The sequence below is a fragment of the Rhinoraja longicauda genome, chromosome 34 (assembly GCF_053455715.1).
Source record: "Rhinoraja longicauda isolate Sanriku21f chromosome 34, sRhiLon1.1, whole genome shotgun sequence".
In the NCBI taxonomy this organism is placed as follows: domain Eukaryota; kingdom Metazoa; phylum Chordata; class Chondrichthyes; order Rajiformes; family Arhynchobatidae; genus Rhinoraja; species Rhinoraja longicauda.
In genome coordinates this window covers 11,651,548-11,675,368 of record NC_135986.1, presented here as the reverse complement: position 1 = coordinate 11,675,368, position 23,821 = coordinate 11,651,548, and the positions used below count along the sequence as shown (strand labels likewise).

General features: G+C 52.6%; 1 protein-coding gene and 1 non-coding gene across 2 annotated transcripts in view; one reads left to right on the top strand and one right to left on the bottom strand.

Annotated features, from left to right (window-relative positions):
• Positions 1 to 19,629, top strand: part of mcm7 (minichromosome maintenance complex component 7) — a 62,952-nt gene extending 43,323 nt beyond the window's left edge. Inside the window, exons 12-16 of the mRNA XM_078427642.1 lie at positions 38 to 219; positions 2,859 to 2,942; positions 4,785 to 4,953; positions 17,131 to 17,240; positions 19,282 to 19,629. Coding sequence (XP_078283768.1) covers positions 38 to 219; positions 2,859 to 2,942; positions 4,785 to 4,953; positions 17,131 to 17,240; positions 19,282 to 19,489 — 753 coding nt within the window. The 3' untranslated portion in view covers positions 19,490 to 19,629. The remainder of the gene's footprint in view (positions 1 to 37; positions 220 to 2,858; positions 2,943 to 4,784; positions 4,954 to 17,130; positions 17,241 to 19,281) is intronic.
• Positions 19,630 to 23,179: 3,550 nt separating this feature from the next.
• trnae-cuc (transfer RNA glutamic acid (anticodon CUC)) lies at positions 23,180 to 23,252 on the bottom strand. The gene has a single exon. It is a non-coding gene; the product is annotated as a tRNA-Glu (tRNA).
• Positions 23,253 to 23,821: the final 569 nt, after the last annotated feature.

Genomic DNA, 23,821 nt, shown 5'->3' with positions numbered 1-23,821 from the left:
TGAGACGGCGTGTGGGTGACGGTGCCTCTCGTTGCAGGCGGGCATTATGACAACGCTGAACGCACGCTGCTCCATACTGGCTGCGGCCAACCCTGCCTACGGACGCTACAACCCCAAGAAGACCATCGAGCAGAACGTCCAGCTCCCTGCCGCCCTGCTCTCCAGGTTCGACCTGCTGTGGCTGATTCAGGACAAGCCCGACCGGGAAAACGACCTGAGGTTTGTGTGCCTGTGTCCATCTGCTCCAGGAGCAGAGTTAGGCCGTGGGTCAGCCGCCACTCAATCAAGCCGATGGTCATGGGATCAGGAGAACGGAGAGATAGATCAGCCATGGATTGAATGGCAGAGTAGACTTGATGGGCCGAATGGCTTCGTTCTATTCCTATTCTTTTGACCTCTTGCCTGATAAGGTACCCTCAGATTCCTTTCAAATCTTCCTTCCCTCACCTTAAACCGATGTCTGGTTCTGGATTCCCCCGATTCTGTGCGTCTATCCAATCTCTTCAGAGCATCAGTAATTATATATCCACTCGATAAACAGGGAGGGTGGGGATTATCCCATGGCTGGATGCCAGCCTTTGATGGGAAGACTGAAGGGGGAATGAATGGTGGTGTTGGAGAAGCAGAGAGGGACAGAAACCTGGTCTCTAACGGGCCTGGGTTTGGTGAGCGGAGGGAGGGAGGGAGGGTCGATCCACATTTTGTTTTACTTTGCAAGTTAGTTAGTTGTAGTGGGCGGCACGGTAGCGCAGCGGTAGAGTTGCTGCTTTACAGCGCCAGAGACCCGGGTTCCATCCCGACTACGGGTGCTGCCTGTACGTGCCTGTTCTCCCCGTGACCTGCGTGGGTTTTCTCTGGGCGCTCCGGTTTCCTCCCACACTCCAAAGACGTGCAGCTTTGTAGGCTGATTGGCTTGGTGTGAATATAAATCAGGGCTTTATCGTCCCGTTTACCCCTGGCAACTATGGGCCGTGCAGCGGTAGAGTTGCTGCCTTACAGCGAATGCAGCGCCGGAGACTCAGGTTCGATCCCGACTACGGGCGCCGTCTGTACGGAGTTTGTACGTTCTCCCCTTGACCTGCGTGGGTTTTCTCCGAGATCTTCGGTTTCCTCCCACACTCCAAAGACGTGCAGGTTTGTAGGTTAATTGACTGGGTAAATGTAAAAATTGTCCCTAGTGTGTGTAGGATAGTGTTAGTGTGCGGGGATCACTGGGCGGCACGGACCCAGTGGGCCGAAGGGCCGGTTTCCGCGCTGTATCTCTAAATCTAAATCTAAAAAATCTAAAACTTTTCGAAAGTAAATTTACCCCCACCCTGTTTTGTTCAGTAATTTGAGTTTACACTTCCACCATAATAAAGCAACTGACAAAGGGGAAAATGTAAAATACTGTTTTTAACATTATTATTTTAAGTTCAAATAACAATAATGGTAGGCGATATTTACCCTATGGGGGTAAACTTACCCCAGGTTGGAAACCTGTGGTATAAATTGTCCGTAGTGTGTGTAGGCTACTGTTGATGTGTGGGGATTGGTGTTCGGCGTGGACTTGGGGGGCCAAAGGGCTGTGTCTCTAAACTAAAAAACTTAAAATCCCCTCTCCCTTCACTGCCCGCCTATGTCCTCTGCTTCACGATTCCCCCGCTCTGGGCAAGAGACTCTGTGCGTCCACCCAATCTGTTCACTGCATCAGCATGAAAGAAAGCTTGCAGGGAATATAAAAACTGACTGTAAAAGTTTCTTTAGGTAAAGATTAGTGAAGATGAATGTAGGTCCCTTACAGTCAGGGACAGGTGAATTTATAATGGGGAAACAGAGAAATGGCAGAACATTTAAACGAGTACTTTGGTTCTGTCTTCACTGAGGAAGACACAAACAATCTCCCGGCAATACTAGGAGACCGAGGATCTAGTGGGAGGAAGGAACTGAGGGGAATCCACATTGGTCAGAAAATGGTGTCAGGTAAACTGTTGGGACTGAAGGCAGATACATCCCCAGGGCCTGATGGTCTGAATCCCAGAGTACTCAAGGAGGTGACCCTAGAAATCGTGGATGCATTGGTGATCATTTTTCAATGTTCTCTCAACTCTGGATCAGTTCCTGTGGACTGACTGGAGGGTTAGCCAATGTAACCCCACTTTTTAAGAAAGGAGGGAGAGAGAAAACGGGGAATTACAGACCAGTTAGCCTGACATCGGTAGTGGGGAAGATGGTGGAGTCGATTATTAAAGATGTTATGGGAATCAGTGACAGGATCGGTCAAAGTCAGCATGGATTTATGAAGGGTAAATCATGCTTGACTAATCTTCTGGAATGTTTTGAGGATGTAACAAGTAGATTGGACAAGGGAGAGCCAGTGGATGTAGTGTATCTGGACTTTCAAAAAGCCTTTGACAAGGTCCCACACGTGAGATTAGTGTGCAAAATTAGAGCACATGGCATTGGGGGTAGGGTATTGACATGGATAGAGAACTGGTTGGCAGACAGGAAGCAAAGAGTAGTAATTAACGGGTCCTTTCCAGAATGGCAGGCAGTGACTAGTGGGGTGCCGCAAGGCTCGGTGCTGGGACCCCTGTTATTTACAATATACATTAACGATTTAGACGAGATAATTAAATGTAACATCTCCAAGTTTGCGGATGACACAAAGCTGGGTGGCAGTGTGAGCTGCGAGGAGGATGCTATGAGGCTGCAGGGTGACTTGGGTAGGTTGGGTGAGTGGGCAGATACATGGCAGTCGCTTGGGTTGGTGCTGGTCTCTGACGCGAAGCAGAGGAGTTGCCCAAATTTGTTCCTCCCTTGTTTAGCTGCGTGCGGTGGGGTGACCTGTGTCTGACCTTCTGTCCCTCACCCCTCAGGCTTGCTCAACACATCACCTATGTTCACCAGCACTGCAAACAGCCCCCCTCCCAGTTCCAGCCGCTCGACATGAAGCTCATGAGGTACAGTATCGTCTGTCTGTCTTTCTGCGTCGACTGTCTGTCTGCGTCGTCTGTGAGTCGTTTGTCTGTCTGTGTCGTCCGTCTGTGTCATCCGTCTGTCTGCGTCGTCTGTGAGTCGTTTGTCTGTCTGCGTCGTCCGTCTGTGCGTCGTTTGTCTGCGTCGTCCGTCTGTCTGTGCGTCGTCCGTCTGTCTGTGCGTCGTCCGTCTGTCTGTCTGCGTCGTCTGTTTGTGCCTGTGTCGTTTGTCTGTCTGCATCGTCCGTCTGTCTGCGTCGTCCATCCATGTCTGCGTCGTCCGTCTGTCTGTTTCTGCGTCGTCCGTCTGTCTGCGTCGTCTGTCTATCTATGTCCTGTGTCCGTCGTTTGTCTGCGTCTGCGTCGTCTGCCTGTGTCTGCGTTCTGTGTCTGCGCCGTCTATTTGTCTGTCTGCGGTGTCTGTCTGTGCCTGCGTCATCCGTCTGGGTCGTCCGTCTGGGTCATCTGTCTGTCTGGGTCGTCCGTCTGTGCCTGCGTCATCCGTCTGTATCTGGGTGGTCTCTCTGTGTCTGCGCCGTCCGTCTGTGTTGCACGTGTGCCGTGGTCTGATGTGTTTTGTCTCGTGCGTGTGGGCTGACCACACGTGATGTAGAGTCACACAGCACGGAACAGGCCCTTTGGCCCAACCAGTCCCTGCCGACCACGTCGCTCCCTCGTTTACACTCGTCCCGTCTGGCCCGCGTCCCTCTAAACCTTTCCTGTCCCCACCCGAACGTGTGTGACCGTGCCGGCCTTCCACTCTCTCCCTCCCGTTCAGGAACGTGTGTGACCGTGCCGGCCTTCCACTCTCTCCCTCCCGTTCAGGAACGTGTGTGACCGTGCCGGCCTTCCCCTCTCCCTCCCGTTCAGGAACGTGTGTGACCGTGCCGGCCTTCCCCTCTCCCTCTCCTCCCGTTCAGGAACGTGTGTGACCGTGCCGACCTTCCTCTCTCCCCCTCTCCTCCCGTTCAGGAACGTGTGTGACCGTGCAGGCCTTCCCCTCTCCCTCTCCTCCCGTTCAGGAACGTGTGTGACCGTGCCGACCTTCCTCTCTCCCCCTCTCCTCCCGTTCAGGAACGTGTGTGACCGTGCCGGCCTTCCCCTCTCTCCCTCCCGTTCAGGATCGTGTGTGACCGTGCCGGCCTTCCCCTCTCCTCCCGTTCAGGAACGTGTGTGACCGTGCCGGCCTTCCCCTCTCTCCCTCCCGTTCAGGATCGTGTGTGACCGTGCCGGCCTTCCCCTCTCCTCCCGTTCAGGAACGTGTGTGACCGTGCCGGCCTTCCCCTCTCCTCCTCCCGTTCAGGAACGTGTGTGACCGTGCCGGCCTTCCCCTCTCTCCCTCTCCTCCCGTTCAGGAACGTGTGTGTTACCGTGCCGGCCTTCCCCTCTCCCTCTCCTCCCGTTCAGGAACGTGTGTGACCGTGCCGACCTTCCTCTCTCCCCCTCTCCTCCCGTTCAGGAACGTGTGTGACCGTGCCGGCCTTCCCCTCTCTCCCTCCCGTTCAGGAACGTGTGTGACCGTGCCGGCCTTCCCCTCTCCTCCTCCCGTTCAGGAACGTGTGTGACCGTGCCGGCCTTCCCCTCTCTCCTTCCCGTTCAGGAACGTGTGACTGCCGACCTTCCTCTCTCTCCCTCCCGTTCAGGAACGTGTGTGACTGTGCCGGCCTTCCACTCTCCCTCTCCTCCCGTTCAGGAACGTGTGTGACCGTGCCGCCCCTCCCCTCCCGTACAGGATCGTGTGTGACCGTGCCGGCCTTCCCCTCTCCCCCTCCCGTACAGGATCGTGTGTGACCGTGCCGACCCTCTCCCTCTCTCCCTCCCGTCCAGGCGCTACATCACGCTGTGCAAGACGAAGGAGCCGGTGATCCCCGAATCGCTAGCTGACTACATCACTGCCGCCTACGTGGAGATGAGGAAGGAGTCAAGGGTCAACAAGGACACCACCTTCACCTCCCCCCGCACCCTGCTGTCCATCCTGCGTATCTCCATCGCACTGGTGTGTACCCCCCCCCCACACACACACACACACACACCCAGTACCCCCACACACACACACACACACACACACACACACACACACACACACACACACACACACACCCAGTACCCCCACACACACACACACACACACACACACACACACACCCACACACACACCCAGTACCCCCACACACACACACACACACACACACACACACACACACACACCCAGTACCCCCACACACACACACACACACACACACACACACACACACACACACACACACACACACACACACACACACACACACACACCCAGTACCCCCCCCACACACACACACACACACACACACACACACACACACACACCCAGTACCCACACACACACACACACACACACACACACACACACACACACACACACACACACACACACACACACACCCAGTACCCCCACACACACACACACACACACACACACACACACACACACACACCCAGTACCCCCACACACACCCCCACACACACCCCCAGTACCCCCACACACAGACTCCCCAACACACACACACACACACCCCCAGTACCCCCCCACACACACACACACACACACACACCCACACACACACCCCCACACACACACACACACACACACCCCCAGTACCCCCACACACACCCCCAGTACCCCCACACACAGACTCCCCAACACACACACACACACACCCCCAGTACCCCCACACACAGACTCCCCAACACACACACACACACACCCCCAGTACCCTACACACACACACACACACCCAGTACCCCCCCACACACACACACACACACACACACACACACACACACACACACACACACACACACACACACACACACACACACACACACACACACACACACCCAGTACCCCCACACGCAGAGACCTCCCCCCCAGTACCCCCACACACACACACACCCCCCGTACCCCCACACACACACACACACACACACCCCCAGTACCCCCACACACACACACCCCCAGTACCCCACACACACACACCCCCAGTACCCCAACACACCACCCCCAGTACCCCCCCACACACACACACACACACCCCCAGTACCCCCCACACACACCCCCAGTATCCCCCACACACACACCCCGTACCCCCCACACACACACACACACCCCCAGTACCCCACACACACACCCCCAGTACCCCACACACACACACACTCCCCCCAGTACCCCAACACACACACACACACCCCAGTACCCCACACACACACCCCAGTACCCCAACACACACACACACCCCCAGTACCCCCACACACACACCCCCAGTACCCCACACACACACACACCCCCAGTACCCCACACACACCCCCCCCAGTATCCCCCCCACACACACACCCCCAGTACCCCACACACACACACACACCCCAGTACCCCAACACACACACACACCCCCAGTACCCCCACACACACACCCCCAGTACCCCACACACACACACCCCCAGTACCCCCACACACACACACACCCCCCAGTACCCCAACACACCCCCCCAGTACTCCCACACACCCCCCCCAGTACCCCCACACACGCACACACCCAGTACCCCCACACACACACCCAGTACCCCAACACACACACACACCCAGTACCCCACACACACACACCCAGTACCCCAACACACACACCCAGTACCCACACACACACCCAGTCCCCAACACACACCCCCAGTACCCCACACACACCCCCAGTACCCCCACACACACACAGTATTCAAGGCTGTGGCCTCTGGACCAAGACTCTCTCTCCCACGAGTGGGGTTTTAACATGAGGGGGGGGAAGATTTAATCGGGACCTGAGGGGTAACGTTTTCACACAGAGGGTGTAGGGAACGAGGTAGTTGAGGCAGAGACCATGACGATGTTTAAGAAACATTCAGACAGGTACGTGGATAGGACGGGTTTGGAGGGATATGGACCAAACGCAGGCAGGTGGGACTAGTGTAAGATGGGAGGAGGAGGGGGAGTTCAACGAGATCTGGGTGTCCTAGTGCATCAGTCAATGAAAGGAAGCATGCAGGTTCAGCAGGCAGTGAAGAAAGCCAATGGAATGTTGGCCTTCGTAACAAGAGGAGTTGAGTATAGGAGCAAAGAGGTCCTTCTACAGTTGTACCGGGCCCTGGTGAGACCGCACCTGGAGTACTGTGTGCAGTTTTGGTCTCCAAATTTGAGGAAGGATATTCTTGCTATGGAGGGCGTGCAGCGTAGGTTCACTAGATTAATTCCCGGAATGGCGGGACTGTCGTATGTTGAAAGGCTGGAGCGATTGGGCTTGTATACACTGGAATTTAGAAGGATGAGGGGGGATCTTATTGAAACATATAAGATAATTAGGGGATTGGACACATTAGAGGCAGATAACATGTTCCCAATGTTGGGGGAGTCCAGAACAAGGGGCCACAGTTTGAGAATAAGGGGTAGGCCATTTAGAACGGAGATGAGGAAGAACTTTTTCAGTCAGAGGGTGGTGAAGGTGTGGAATTCTCTGCCTCAGAAGGCAGTGGAGGCCAGTTCGTTGGATGCTTTCAAGAGAGAGCTGGATAGAGCTCTTAAGGATAGCGGAGTGAGGGGGTATGGGGAGAAGGCAGGAACGGGGTACTGATTGATAGTGATCAGCCATGATCGCATTGAATGGCGGTGCTGGCTCGAAGGGCTGAATGGCCTACTCCTGCACCTATTGTCTATTGTCTATTGTCTATTGTCTATTGACATGTTGGCCGGTGTGGGCAAGTTGGGCCATGGGGCCTGTTTGCACACTCCGTGACTGTCTCTAGAGGATGTTTCCACCAGCGGGAGAGTCTAGGACCAGAGGTCACAGCCTCAGAATTAAAAGACTTACCATTAGGAAGGGGATGAGGAGGAGTTTCTTTAACCAGAGGGTGTTAAATCTGTGGAACTCATTGACACAGACGGCGGTGGAGGTAAAATCGATCGATATATTTAATAGACAATAGACAATAGGTGCAGGAGGAGGCCATTCGGCCCTTCGAGCCAGCACCGCCATTCAATGTGATCATGGCTGATCATTCTCAATCTGTACCCCGTTCCTGCCTTCTCCCCATACCCCCTGACACCGCTATCCTTAAGAGCTCTATCTAGCTCTCTCTTGAATGCATTCAGAGAATTGGCCTCCACTGCCTTCTGAGGCAGAGAATTCCACAGATTCACAACTCTGACTGAAAAAGGTTTTCCTCATCTCAGTTCTAAATGGCCTACCCCTTATTCTTAAACTGTGGCCCCCTGGTTCTGGACTCCCCCAACATTGGGAACATGTTTCCTGCCTCTAACGTGTCCAACCCCTTGATAATCTTGTACGTTTCGATAAGATCTCCTCTCATCCTTCTAAATTCCAGTGTATACAAGCCTAGTCGCTCCAGTCTTTCAACATACGACAGTCCCGCCATTCCGGGAATTAACCTAGTAAACCTACGCTGCACGCCCTCATATGGAGATTGACACAGTCTTGTTAGTACGGGGTTATGGGGAGGAGGCAGGAGAATGGGGTTTGAGAGGGAAACCATGCCACGATTGAATGGCGGGGTAAAGGATGGGCGTGTGAAATGCCCTCTCCGCATCCACTCTATCCAGGCCTTTCACTATTGATGCATCTCTGATGCAGTGGTTTAGTTTAGTTCCAGAGATACAGTGTGTAGTCAGGCCCTTCGGCCCAACGGGTCCATGCCGACCATCGCTCGCCCTGTATACAGTGTAGTGAGCAGAGGCTGGGTCATGAATATTGACTTCTCTGCTGTCCAAGTAAACCTTGCTTTCCCTCTCTCTCAGTCCCTCCCCATTGTCAGTTCTCCGACCAGTCTGTTTGTCCCCCTGATTTAATTTCTATCTCTGTTTGCTTCGTTGTCGCCTTCCCCTAGCCAACAATGATCTGTTCCACATTTTCCTTGACCCCTGTCCCCTTTGACGTCTCGTTTTCACACCATGCCCTTCCTTATCTCAGTGTCTCCCTCTCCCCTGACCCCCAGCCTGAAGAAGGGTCTTGACCCAAAACATCGCCCATTCCTTCTCTCCAGAGATGCTGCCTGCCCCGCTGAGTTACTCTAGCATATTGTGTCTTTTATCTTTAGTTTAGAGAGACAGCGCGGAAACAGGCCCTTTCTGCCCACTGGGTCCGCGCCGACCAGTGATCCCCGCACATGAACCCACTGCGGTGCTGGCCCGAAGGGCCGAATGGCCTCCTCCTGCACCTATTGTCTATAAGGAAAATGTAGAATAGATCATTGGGGGAAGGTGAGAACAAAGCAAACAGAGATAATAATTCAATCAGGGGAAGGTCAGACTGGTGGGAGAACTGGGAAGGGGGAGGGATGGAGAGAGAGGGAACGCAAGGATTACTTGAAGTTGGAGAAGTCAATGTTCATTCCAAAGAACATCGACCGTCCCTTTTAGATTAGTTTAGAGATACAGCGCGGAAACAGGCCCTTCGGCCCACCGGGTCCGCACCGACCAGCGATCCCCGCACATTAACACTATCCTACACCCACCAGGGACCATTTTTTAAAAACATTTACCAAGCCAATTAACCTACAAACCTGTACGACTTTGGAGTGTGGGAGGAAACCGAAGATCTCGGAGAAAACTCCACACAGGTCACGGGGAGAATGTGCAAACTCCGTACAGATGGCGCCCGTAGTCGGGATGGAACCCGGGTCTCTGGTGCTACATTCGCTGTAAGGCAGCAACTCTACTGCTGCGCCACCGTGCCGCCCGCATCGTCTGGGTCAATGTTGCCTGTCTCTGGGCAGTGATAGTGCTAAAGTGCTGACAGTGCGGATAGTAAAGACATAGTATCTACTGCACTGTGGGCATTTGCAGCACCACACAGCCAAGCCTAACACGCCACTGTGCCCTCACTCATTTACCTCAGACATGCAGCGCGGAAACAGGCCCACCGAGTCCACGCCGACCAGCGATCGGCGAGCACGTGCACTATCCTACACGCAGCCAGGGGCAATTTACCATTTTTACCGAAGCCAATCAACCTACGAAACCTGCACGTCTTTGGGAGTGTGGGAGGAAACCGGAGCACCCGGTGAAAACCCATGCAGGTCACGGGGAACGTACAAATTCCGCACAGACAGCGCCCGTAGTCAGGGTCGAACCCGGGTCTCTGGCGCTGTGAGGCAGCAACTCTACCGCTGCGGAGAAAAGGAATCGGTGATGTTTTGGGTCGAGACACGAAACGTCACCTATTCCTTTCCTCCAGAGATGCTGCCTGACCTGCTGAGTTACTCCAGCTTTTCGTGTCTACCTTCGGTTTAAACCAACATCTGCTGTTCCTTCCAGCACAGCCGGGCCAGCCCTTGGCTTACTTCATCCTGAGCAGTTCTGTCCTGGGATCTCTTGAAGGATCGTTCCCTGCACGTGTTAAAGTTCTCTTCGTAAAACAGACAACACACGATGGGTTAGGTAAACCAACACAAGCTTTAATAGACAATAGGTGCAGGAGTAGGCCATTCGGCCCTTTGAGCCAGCACCGCCATTCAATGTGATCATGGATGATCATTCTCAATCAGTACCCAATTCCTGCTTTCTCCCCATACCCCCTGACTCCGCTATCCTTAAGAGCTCTATCTAGCTCTCTCTTGAAAGTATTCAGAGAATTGGCCTCCACTACCCTCTGAGGCAGAGAATTCCACAGATTCACAACTCTCTGACTGAAAAAGTTCTCAGTTCTAAATGTCCTACCCCTTATTCTTAAACTGTGGCCCCTGGTTCTGGACTCCCCCAACATTGGGAACATGTTGATCAGCCAGCGGGAGTATCAGGATGTACATCAATCAAGTATCCAGCCCCCAGCACTTGACTGTCCCCAGCCACCACTCCCCAGAACAAAGTCTGGACCGGATGTTTTATACTGTAAAGATCAAAAACACACCTTCCTTAAGGCATTGGTCATGGTCCCAAAATGCTGTCGTTTGTTAACACCCTCCCGGCAACTCTGAGATTGTCTCTCTTTCATAGCCAGGTACATCAAGGGAAGAACATGAAGGACAGATTTCTAAAGGTATTAGTCCTGGTTCCAATATACAGCAGCCTAAGCCCAGCAGTCTGGGTTTGTCTAGCACTTCCCCACTAGAGAAAGCCTAGCTAATGAAGAATTACGAAGCTACAAAAGATAGTCCTGTACCCCCTCATGCATCTGTTATGTATTTAAAGCATTTAACCCTTTCACACTGCGTTCTAGTGAGCCGCTGGCTGGGTGTTACCTGTGAGGTGCCCTGTGGCCAAGTCTGGGTGGTGGTGGGCATGAGCTGCACTTGAGGTGCTGGCCCGGTCCCGGAATGGCGCGACTGTCGTATGTACAAAGACTGGAGCGACTGGGCTTGTATGTTCTGGAATTTAGAAGGATGAGAGGGGATCTTATTGAAACATCAGATTATTAAGGGGTTGGACACGTTAGAGACAGGAAACATGTTCCCGGTGTTGGGAGAGTCCCGAACCAGGGGCCACACACAGTTTAAGAATAAGGGGTAGGCCATTTAGAACGGAGACGAGGAAAAGAATTTCAGTCAGAGAGTTGTGAAGCTGTGGAATTCTCTGCCTCAAAAGGCAGTGGAGGCCAATTCAAGAGAGAGTTAGATAGAGCTCTTAATGATAGCAGAGTCAGGGGGTATGGGGAGAAGGCAGGAACGGGGTACTGATTGTGGATGATCACGGTGAATGGCGATGCTGGCTGGAAGGGCCGAATGGCCTCCTCCTGCACCTGTTGTCTACAGCCAAGTGGTTGTCCTCGTGTCACAAACTTGGCATTCTCTCATTTAAAGCAGAATCCCACAGTTTAGCCTTGTAGCATGGAAACAGGCCCTTCAGCCTACTGGGTCCACGCCAACTATCGGTTACATGGAAACAGGGTTTTTTTTCTCCCCTAAACTGTTTGCTCCAAGCCAACATTTTTTTTCCTGGTGATCAATTTCCAAAGTAACGTTTAAGTAGTTGTGTATTTCCTGATCGGAATCATGGGACCAGTCCCTTCGGCCCACTGATTGCACGACTGCCATCGATCACCCCTTCACACTAGTTCTCTGTTGCCCACGTTCCCATCCACTCCCCAAGGCCGTGTGGATTTTCTCCGGGCGCTCCGGTTTCCTTCCACATTCCAAAGACGTACAGGTTTGTAGGTTGATTGGCTTCTGTAAACTGTCCCGGGTGTGTGTAGGGTGGTGAAAGTGTGCGGGGATCGCTGGTCTGCACGGGCTCAGTGGGCCGAAGGGCCTGTTCCCGCACTGCATCTCTAAAGTCCTGCGCTCTTTGAGGCAAATCCGCTCGCAGTTTTGGTGCAGAGGGTAGAGCCGCTGCCTCACAGCGCCAGAGACCCCGGCTCCATTCTGACGTTGAGTGCCGTCTGCGTGCGTGGAGTTTGCAACGTTCTCCCCGTGACCGCGTGCGATCCCTCCCCGTGGATTTGGGTGTTGCGTTGAGAAGTGCTTCAGCCTCGACGCTCCTGTCTGGTGATCACAAGGTGACGGAGATTTCATATAGTGAAAGACCTAGCGAGGAAACAGGCCCCTGGGCCCACCAAGTCCACGACGACCAGCGGTCACCTATACACTCGCACTATCCTACGCACACTGGAGACAATTTACAGACCGGCAATCCTGCATGTCTTTGGTGTGGTCGCAGGGAGAATGTGTACTCTTGTGTGTGTGTATTTGCATATATGTGCGTCTGTGTGTTTGAGTGTGTGTGTATATATATACACACATTCACACATACGTAAACGCACATATGTGTATATTTACACACATTCGACATGTACACACATACATACCTAAACACACGCATACATGTAATAGGGCAGCATGGTGGCGCAGTGGTAGAGTTGCTGCCTTGCAGCGCCAGAGACCCTGGTTTGATCCCGACTACGGGCGCCGTCTGTACGCAGTTTGTACGTTCTCCCCGTGACCTGCGTGGGATTCCTCCCAGATCTTCGGTTTCCTCCCACGCTCCAGGTTTGTAGGTTATTTGCCTTTGGTAAAATGGTGAATTGTCGCTGTTGTGGGTAGGATGGTGTTAGTGTGCGGGGATCGCTGGGCGGTCGAAGGGCCTGTTTCCGCGCTGCATCTCTAAACTAAGATATACACACAGGCAAGGCCTGAGGTCAGGATCGAACCTGGGTCCCTGGCGCTGTGATTCATCAGCTCTACCCACTGTACCAATGGTTGAGAGCCCTCTCCAGATCTAGTCCCCTGGAGTTCCAAAGTGCTGTTAGTGCAGGTAGTGTTGTTCAAATCTACTGCAGTATAAGCACTTCCAGAGCTCTGGGGGCAAGGGCAGCCATATATGATCACAAGGATGATGCCAGGACCAGAGGGTGTGAGCTACAGGGAGAGGTTGAACAGGCTGGGTCTCTATTCCATGGAGCGCAGGAGGTTGAGGGGTGATCTTATGGAGGTGTACAAAATCATGAGAGGAATAGATGGGAGGATGCACAGAGTCTCTTGCCCAGAGTAGGGGAATCGAGGACCGGAGGACTTGCACTGATCAGCCAAAACATTATGACCACTGACAGGTGAAGTGAATCAAATAACTGCAGATGCTGGTACAAATCAAAGGTATTTATTCACCAAATGCTGGAGTAACTCAGCAGGTCAGACAGCATCTCAGGAGAGAAGGAATGGGTCGAGACCCTTCAGACTGAAGAAGGGTCTCGACCCGAAATGTCACCCATTCCTTCTCTCCTGAGATGCTGCCTGACCTGCTGAGTTACTCCAGCATTTGGTGAAGTGAATAACATTGGTTATCTTGTTACAATGGCACCCGTCAAGGGGTGGGATATATCAGGCAGCAAGTGAACAGTCAGTTCTTGAAGTAGACGTGTTGGATGCAGGAGAAATGGGCAGGAGTAAAGACCTGAGCCACTTTGACAAGGGCCAAATTGTTATGGCCAGACGACTGGGTCAGAGCATCTCTGAAACGGCAAGGCTTGTGGGGTGCTCCCGGTCAGCAGTGGTGAGTACCTACTGACTGGTCCGAGGAGGGACAAACCACAAACCGGCGACAGGCTTGGACAACCGGGTGCCCAAGGCTCATCGATGCGCGAGGGCAATGAAGGCTATCCCGTCTGGTCCGAACCGGCAGAAGGTCGACTGTGGCACAAGTCACAGAAAACGTTAATGGTGGTCACGGGAGGAATGTGTCACAATACACAGTGCATCGCACCCTGCTGCGTATGGGGTTGCACACGGAGGGCCAACAGCATATTAGGCAGGTGGGCATAATGGTTTGGCTGATCGGTGTACGTTCAAGGTGAAGGGGAAAATATTTAACAGGAATCTGAGGGATAACTTTTTCCCATCTTTTGGTGGGTGGATGGAGAAGGTAGTTGAGGCTGGGACTATCCCAACGTTTAAGGAACAGTTAGACAGGTACTTGGATAGACAATAGGTGCCATTCGGCCCTTTGAGCCTGTACGCACCACCATTCAATGTGATCATGGCTGATCATCCACAATCAGTGCCCCGTTCCTGCCCTCTCCCCCATACCCCCTGACTCCGCTATCTTTTGTTGCTTGCTATCCATTCGGCGGAAAGATAATACATGATTACAATCGAGCCGTCCACAATGTACAGATACAGAATAAGGGAATAACATTTAGTGCATGATAAAGTCCGGTCTAAGATAGTCCACAAGTGCCTTCAATGAGGTAGATGGGAGGTCAGGACTGCTCTGTAGTTGTTGGTCGGATGGTTCAGTTGCCTGATAACAGCCGGGAAGAAACTGTCCCTGAATCTGGAGGTGTGTGCGTGTTCACACTTCTGTACCTCTTGCCCGATGGGAGAGGGGAGAAGAGGGAGTGGCCGGGGGGGGGGGGTGAGACTGGTCCTTGATGATGCTGCTGGCCTTGCCGAGGCAGCGTGAGGTGTAGATGGAGTCGGTGGGAGGGAGGTTGGTTTGTGTGATGGTCTGGGCTGCTGGCCTTGCCGAGGCAGCGTGAGGTGTAGATGGAGTCGGTGGGAGGGAGGTTGGTTTGTGTGATGGTCTGGGCTGCGTCCACAATTCGCTGCAATTTCTTGCGGTCTGGGACGGAGCTGTTCCCAAACCACACTGTGATGCTTCCCTATAAAATGCCCAGTCTCCCTCTCGCTCTTTCACTGGGCAGTATTTCCCTCTCTCCCTCTCCCCTTCTCTCTCTCAGTCTCTCTCTTCCTTAGTTGTGCCTATTGTAATCTGGTGCTGCTGTTGCCCCTGTCTCTACAAACTGGGTCTCTCTTGGCACCTCCCTCTCACCGTCTGTCTCTCTCTCCCTCTCACCGTCTGTCTCTCTCTCTTCATCATCACCTCCCTGACCTCTTCCCCCCCTGGGTTAAGGGGTTTATAATCTGGCATTGCCCCTGTCTCTACAAACTGGGTCTCTCTTGGCACCTCCCTCTCACCGTCTGTCTCTCTCTCCCTCTCACCGTCTGTCTCTCTCTCTTCATCATCACCTCCCTGACCTCTCCCCCCCTGGGTTAAGGGGTTTATAATCTGGCATTGCCCCTGTCTCCACAAACTGGGTCTCTCATGGCACCTCCCTCTCACCGTCTGTCTCTCTCTCTCACCGTCTGTCTCTCTCTCTTCATCATCACCTCCCTGACCTCTCCCCCCCTGGGTTAAGGGGTTTATAATCTGGCATTGCCTGTGTTACAGGGTTTGTAACCTTGTGTTGCCTCTGCCCCTTGTCTCCACAGTCTGGGTCTCCCCCTCTCTCTCTCTCCCTGTGTTACAGGGTTTGTAACCTTGCGTTGCCTGTGCCCCTTGTCTCCACAGTCTGGGTCTCCCCCCTGTGTTACAGGGTTTGTAACCTTGCGTTGCCTGTGCCCCTTGTCTCCACAGTCTGGGTCTCCCCAGTCTGGGTCTCCCCCTGTGTTACAGGGCTTGTAACCTTGCGTTGCCTGTGCCCCTTGTCTCCACAGTCTGGGTCTCCCCCTCTCTCTCTCCCTGTGTTACAGGGTTTGTAACCTTGCGTTGCTTCTGCCCCTTGTCTCCACAGTCTGGGTCTCCCCCTGTGTTACAGCGCTGGTATCGCTGCATTGCCTCTGCCCCTTGTCCCCACAGTCTGGGTCTCCCCTGACCTCTCACTCAGTCTCCCCCTGTGTAACAGGGTTTACACAGGTACATAGACAATAGGTGCAGGAGGAGGCCATTCGGCCCTTCAAGCCAGCACCGCCATTCATTGTGATCATGGCTGATCGTCCACAATCAGTAATCCGTGCCTGCCTTCTCCCCATATCCCTTGACTCCACTAGCCCCATGAGCTCTATCTAACTCTCTTTTGAATACATCCAGTGAATCGGCCTCCACTGCCCTCTGTGGCAGAGAATTCCACAAATTCACAACTCTGGGTGAAAACGTTTTTTCTCACCTCAGTTTTAAATGGCCTCCCCTTTATTCTTAGACTGTGTGTGGCCCCTGGTTCTGGACTCCCCTGACATTGGGAACATTTTTTCTGCATCTAGCTTTCCTAATCTTATATCCAGTCCTTTCATAATTTTATACGTTTGTAACCTTGCGTTGCCTCCTCCCCTTGAGTTGCCTCCTGCCCTCCACAGTCTGGGTCTCCCCCTCTCTCTCTCCCCTGTGTTACAGGGTTTGTAACCTTGCGTTGCCTCCTCCCCTCCACAGTCTGGGTCTCCCCCTCTCTCTCCCCTGTGTTACAGGGTTTGTAACCTTGCGTTGCTTCTGCCCCTTGTCCCCACAGTCTGGGTCTCCCTGTGTTACAGGGTTGGTAACCTTGCGTTGCCTGTGCCCCATGTCCCCACAGTCTGGGTCTCCCCCTCTCTCTCCCTGTGTTACAGGGTTGGTAACACTGTGTTGCTTCTGCCCCTTGTCCCCACAGTCTGGGTCTCCCCCTCTCTCTCCCCTGTGTTACAGGGTTGGTAACCTTGCGTTGCTTCTGCCCCTTGTCCCCACAGTCTGGGTCTCCCCCTCTCTCTCTCCCCCGTGTTACAGGGTTGGTAACGCTGTGTTGCTTCTGCCCCTTGTCCCCACAGTCTGGGTCTCCCCCTCTCTCTCCCCTGTGTTACAGGGTTGGTAACCTTGCGTTGCTTCTGCCCCTTGTCCCCACAGTCTGGGTCTCCCCCTCTCTCTCTCCCCCGTGTTACAGGGTTTGTAACGCTGTCTTGCTTCTGCCCCTTGTCCCCACAGGCTCGCCTGCGCCTGGTCGACACGGTGGAGAAGGAAGATGTAAACGAGGCGATGAGGCTGATGGAGATGTCCAAGGACTCTCTCTGCGGAAACCGCAACCAGACCACCAGGTGAGAATCCCCTCCCCGCTGTCCCAATGCCCATGTTATTAGCACTTTACAGTCACAGCGAGGAAACAGGCCCTTCCCCACCGAGTCCGCGCCGCCCAGCGATCCCCGCACATTAACACTATCCTACACACACTAGGGACAATTTTTACATTTACCAAGCCAATTAACCTACAAACCTGCACGTGTTTGGAGTGTGGGAGGAAACCGAAGATCTCGGGAAAACCCCACGCAGGTCACGGGGAAACACAAAAATTCGTACAGACAGCACCCGTAGTCGGGATGGAACCCGAGTCTCCGGCGCTGTGAGGCAGCAACTCTACCGCCGCGCCACCATAATGATTCCCCTCATGATTTTACACACCTCTGTAAGGTCACATTTGGGCCCCGTATCTGAGGAAGGATGTGCGAGCTCCAGAGAGGCTCCACAGGAGGTTTACGAGTATTATTATAGACAATAGGTGCAGGAGGAGGCCATTCGGCCCTTCGAGCCAGCAACGCCATTCAATGTGATCATGGCTGATCATTCTCAATCAGTACCCCGTTCCTGCCTTCTCCCCATACCCCCTGACTCCGCTATCCTTAAGAGCTCTATCTAGCTCTCTCTTGAATGCATTCAGAGAATTGGCCTCCACTGCCTTCTGAGGCAGAGAATTCCACAGATTCACAACTCTCTGACTGAAAAAGTGTTTCCTCACCTCCGTTCTAAATGGCCTACCCCTTATTCTGAAACTGTGGCCCCTTGTTCTGGATTCCCCCAACATTGGGAACATGTTTCCTGCCTCTAACGTGTCCAACCCCTTAATAATCTTATACGTTTCGATAAGATCTCCTCTCATCCTTCTAAACTCCAGTTACGTGCTGTATCTCTAAAGCTCACATGATGAGCATTTGTCAGCACTGGGCCTGTACTCGCTGGAGTTTAGAAGGACGAGGGAGGAATCTCATTGAAACTTACAGAATAATGAAAGGCCTGGATAGAGTGGATGTGGAGAGGATGTTTCCACTAGTGGGAGAGTCTAGGACCAGAGGGCACAGCCTCAGAATTAAAGGACGTTCTTTTAGAAAGGAGGTGAGGAGGAACTTCTTTAGTCAGAGGGCGGTGAATCTGTGGAACTCATTGCCACAGACGGCTGTGGAGGCCGATGGTGGATATTTCTACATCAGAGATAGACAAATTCTTGATTAGAACGGGTGTCAAGGGTTATGGGGAGAAGGTACTGGACTGGGATTGGGAGGCAGAGCCATGATTGAATGGTGGAGTGGACTTGATGGGCCGAATGGCCTAATTCTACCCCTGTAACTTGTGAACTTGTCTTCCCCCTTGTCCTCCTGCGCTCCAGGGAATAGAGGTCCCCTGCCCGACCTCTCCCTGTAGCTCAGCCCCTGGCGACATCCTTGTAAGGGAGAGGGAGAGGGGTGTGAGCTACGGGGAGAGGTTGAGTAGGCTGGGTCTCTATTCCATGGAGCGCAGGAGGATGAGGAGATCTTGTAGAGGTGTATGAGAGGAATAGATCGGGTAGACGCACAGAGTCTCTTGCCCAGAGTAGGGGAATCGAGGACCAGAGGACATAGGTTCGACGTGAAGGGGAAAAGATTTAATGGGAATCTGAGGGGTAACTTTTCATATAGAGGGTGGTGGGTGTATGGAACGAGCTGCCGGAGGAGGTAGTTGAGGCTGGGACTATCCCATCGTTTAAGAAACAGTTGGACAGGTGCGTGGATAGGACAGGTTTGGAGGGATATGGACCAAGAACGGTGAGGGGTGATGGTGGGGGACAGGACAGGGTTGAGGAATGAGGGGACAGCGGGGAGTGAGGGGACCAGGTAATGGCGGGTGAAGGGGCGAAGGTGAGTGAGGGGGAGAGCAACAGTGAGAGGGTACAGGAGTAAGGAATGAGGGGTAATGGCAGGTGGGTCTAGGGTAGATGGGGCATTGTTGACCGGTGTGGGCGGAGTTGGGCCGAAGGGCCTGTTTCCACGCTGTATCACTCTAACTCTAAGTCTTCTCTCTCTCTCCGTGTGTGCGTGCGTGATGTCTCAGGTCCCAGCGTCCTGCGGACATGATCTTCGCCACCATCCGGGAGATGGCCCCCGCGGGCGCGGGCCGCACGGTCAAGTACTCCGAGGCGGAGCAGCGCTGTGTCTCCAAGGGCTTCACCCCGGCCCAGGTGGAGTGTGCGCTGGAGGAGTACGAGGAGCTGAACGTCTGGCAGGTGAACCAAGCACGCACCAAGATCACCTTCGTCTGAGCTGCTGGTGGGCCCTGTTCCCCACGCAAACCCGCCCTCCCCGTATTACATTGGCGCGCGTCAGAGTGACCTCCTTCCCCCCCCGCTCGCTCTTCAAACTGTCGGGGACGTTTTTGTTAATAAAATGTATCTGTGTCTTTTCCCCACCTCTTACCCTCTCCCATTGACGTTTATTTATTGGACTGCCTCGCGGTCTGGAAAGTCGTCCGTGTTCGGTGTGTGACCAGAGTTTGGCGTGTGACCGAAGCCACTATGGGGAGCTGCAGTGTTAGAGTCGTGCAGCGTGTGAGCAGGCCCTTAAACACAACTTGCCCACTCCGACCAACATGGCCCATCTACCCAAACCAGTCCCACCTGCCTGCGTTTGGCCCAAATCACTCCATATAACCATATAACAACTACAGCACGGAAACAGGCCCGTTCGGCCCTACCAGTCCACGCCGACCACTTTCTCTGACCTAGTCTCATCTACCTGCTCTCAGACCATAACCCTCTAATCCCCTCCCATCCATATACCTATCCAATTTAATCTTAAATAATAAAATCGAGCCTGCCTCCACCACTTCCACCGGAAGCCCATTCCATACAGCCACCACCCTCTGAGTAAAGAAGTTACCCTCATGTTACCCCTAAACTTTTGTCCCTCAATTCTGAAGCTATGTCCCCTTGTTGGAATCTTCCCCACTCTCAAAGGGAAAAGCCTACCCACGTCAACTCTGTCCGTCCCTCTTAAAATTTTTAAAACCTCTATCAAGTCCCCCGTCAACCTTCTACGCTCCAAAGAATAAAGACCCAACCTGTTCAACCTCTCTCTGTAGCTTAAGTGCTGAAACCCAGGCAACATTCTAGTAAATCTCCTCTGTACCCTCTCCAAACCTGTCCTATCCACGTCCCTGTCTAAATGTTTCTTAAACGTTGCAATAGTCCCTGCCTCAACCACCTCCTCTGGCATTTATTCACACAATGCTGGAGTAACTCAGCGGGTCAGGCAGCATCTCGGGAGAGAAGGAATGGGTGACGTTTCGGGTCGAGACCCTTCTTCAGACTGGACCCTCCTCTGGCAGCTCGTTCCACACACCCACCACCCTTTGTGTGGAAAAAAGTCACCCCTCTGATTCCTATTAAATCTTTTCCCCGCTCACTTTAAATCTATGCCCACTAGTTCTCGATTCACCTCCTCTGGGAAAGAGATTCTGTGCGTCTATCTGATCCATTCCTCTCATGATTCAAATGTCTTTTATAGTCACATGTACCAATTAAGGTACAGTGATATGCGAATTGCCATACAGCCATACGAAAAACAAATTAAAAAATACACCTCTATAAGATCACCCCTCATCCTTCTGCGCTCCAAGGAATAGAGTCCCAGCCTGCTCAACCTCTCCCTGTAGATCTGGCCCTTCGAGTCTTGGCAACGTCCTCGTAAATCTTCTCTACCTTTTCCAACTTGACAACATCTTTCCAGTAACATGGTGCCCAGAACTGAACGCAGTGCTCCAAATGTGGCCTCACCAATGCCTTGTACAACTGCAACACTGACCTCCCGACCTCTGCAATCAATTTATGTTACCCAACGAATGTGTAGATATGTGAGCTTTAGAGATACAGCACGTAACTGGAATTTAGACGGATGAGAGGAGATCTTATCGAAACGTATAAGATTATTAAGGGGTTGGACACGTTAGAGGCAGGAAACATGTTCCCAATGTTGGGGGAGTCCAGAACAAGGGGCCACAGTTTAAGAATAAGGGGGTAGGCCATTCAGAACTGAGATGAGGAAAAACTTTTTCAGTCAGAGAGTTGTGAATCTGTGGAATTCTCTGCCTCAGAAGGCAGTGGAGGCCAATTCTCTGAATGCATTCAAGAGAGAGCTGGATAGAGCTCTTAAGGATAGCGGAGTCAGGGGGTATGGGGAGAAGGCAGGAACGGGGTACTGATTGAGAATGATCAGCCATGATCACATTGAATGGCGGTGCTGGCTCGAAGGGCCGAATGGCCTCCTCCTGCACCTATTGTCTATGTTTCTATCTATGTTTCTATGAATGGCGGTGCTGGCTCGAAGGGCCGAATGGCCTCCTCCTGCACCTATTGTCTATTGTAAGCAGGCCCTTCAGCCCACTGAGTCCGCACAGTACACTAGCACTATCCTGCACACAAGGGGACAATTTATAATTTTAGCATGGCCATTTTATCTAAGAGGTGTACACCTTTGGAAGTGGAGGGAAACCCACGCAGGTCACAGGCAGAAGGTACAAACTCCGCAGTCAAGACAAGTTTATTTGTCACACACATATACAAGATGTGCAGTGAAATGAAAGTGGCAACGCCTGCGGATTGTGCTAAACTACAAAACACAATAGAATTTATTTATTTTTTGAACACAAAAAAACCCCAAATTAATACAGTAAATTAATTGAGTCCCTGGTGATATGAGAGTTAACAGTCCTGATGGCCTGTGGGAAGAAACTCCGTCTCATCCTCTCCGTTTTCACAGCGTGACAGCGGAGGCGTTTGCCTGACCGTAGCAGCTGGAACAGTCTGTTGCTGGGGTGGTAGGGGTCCCCCATAATGTTGCTCCAGTCCTCTATAGAACAGTACAGGAACAGGCCCCTCAGCCCACAATGTGTTTTGAGTTTTTTAGGGATACAGTGTGTAAACAGTCCCACCGAGTCCACGCCGACCAGCGATCCCCACACACAAACACTATCCCAGGGATGATTTATACTTCTACCAAGCCAATTCATCTACAAACCATGATCACAAGGAATGGCGGTGCTGGCTCGAAGGGCCAAATGGTCTCCTCCTGCACCTATTTTCCATGTTCAAACCAGTAGGTGTCGAGTTTGCGTTCCCGGTCAGTTGGTTGATAATAATCCGAGTCGGCACAGACCTCTCTTATCCGTAGTTTATTAGAGATCTCGTAGACAGGTTTCTAAAAGCACACACAGAGTCGCTGACTGTGGGGCCAGTGGAAACGTGTCACACCAGCCCTTAGAATTATAAGAAAATAACTGCAGATGCTGGTACAAATCGGTTTATTCACAAAATGCTGGAGTAACTCAGCAGGTCAGGCAGCATCTCGGGAGAGAAGGAATGGGTGACGTTTCGGGTCGAGACCCTTCTTCAGACCCTAGACTTAAGCCCACTTTATTCCCAAAAACCGCAAAATGTACAGTTATTACAACTAATCAATATTGGAGCAAATCGAAGGTAAGTCCCAAGAAAGTCCCAATATTGGAACAAAGTCAGTTTTCCCTTATAAGGCCCTAACATACTATTATTCAAGGTTTAGTCGGCGTCTGTTTACTGTTTTTTGTTCTTGTACATTATGTTTTTCTCCTCTGAAGACGAGCTGGAACATTCTGCGGTTTGGGCTACTGATTACTACTAGCTTTAGCAAGTTCAGCATTTTTGTGATTACGTAGCCTCAAGCAGGTGAGAGATTGCGAGAGAGAGAGAGAGAGAGAGAGAGCCTCAAGCATGTGATTTAACCTAGCACACAATGTTGCAAAGCCCATGCAAAGTCCAGTGGCCCAAGCAAAGTTCCTCGTCTCCACATTGGTCTCCAGTGTGGGAGGAAACTGAAAATCTTAGAGAAAACCCACGCAGGTCACGGGGAGAGCGTACAAACTCTGTACAGACAGCACCCGTAAGGCAGCAACTCTACTGCTGCACCACCAAAAGCTGCCGTTCCCTGACCGGGAATCGAACCGGGGCCGCGGCAGTGAGAGTGCCGAATCCTAACCACTAGACCACCAGGGGAAGCTGCTGCCACTGAGGCGGACATTGGAACACTTCCTCTTGCAATTACTCACACTCATTCTCACCACTTTCCACACCGACAACACACACCAGCTGAATAAGTGTCTCCTCATCCCCAACTCAACTCTGTGGGGCTCTGCTAAGATGCCAGCTGCAATATTCTGCCCACGTCTGCTCTCCCGACTCAAACGTCGGTGTGTCTAGGAGAAAGACAGAACACAGGCAGCATCTCCACACAACATGGAGGGTGATGTTTCGGGTCATTGATCAGCCATGATCACATTGGCGGTGCTGGCTCGAATGGCCTACTCCTGCACCTATTGTCTATTGGGTTGGGACCCTTCCCACAAATTGTACATATCCCCACCCCAAACCTCACTTGTCCATTCACGTTCTCCACAGGTGCTGCTGGGTTACTCCGGCACTTTGTGTCTTTTTTCCCCCAGGCCAGCACCTGCAGTTCCTTGTTTCTCCAGACCACTGTCCCCCTTCCTTCCCTTCTGGTGGTGAATCTGGAATTCATTGCCTCAGGCGGCTGTGGAGGCCAAGTCAGTGGGTACATTTACAGTG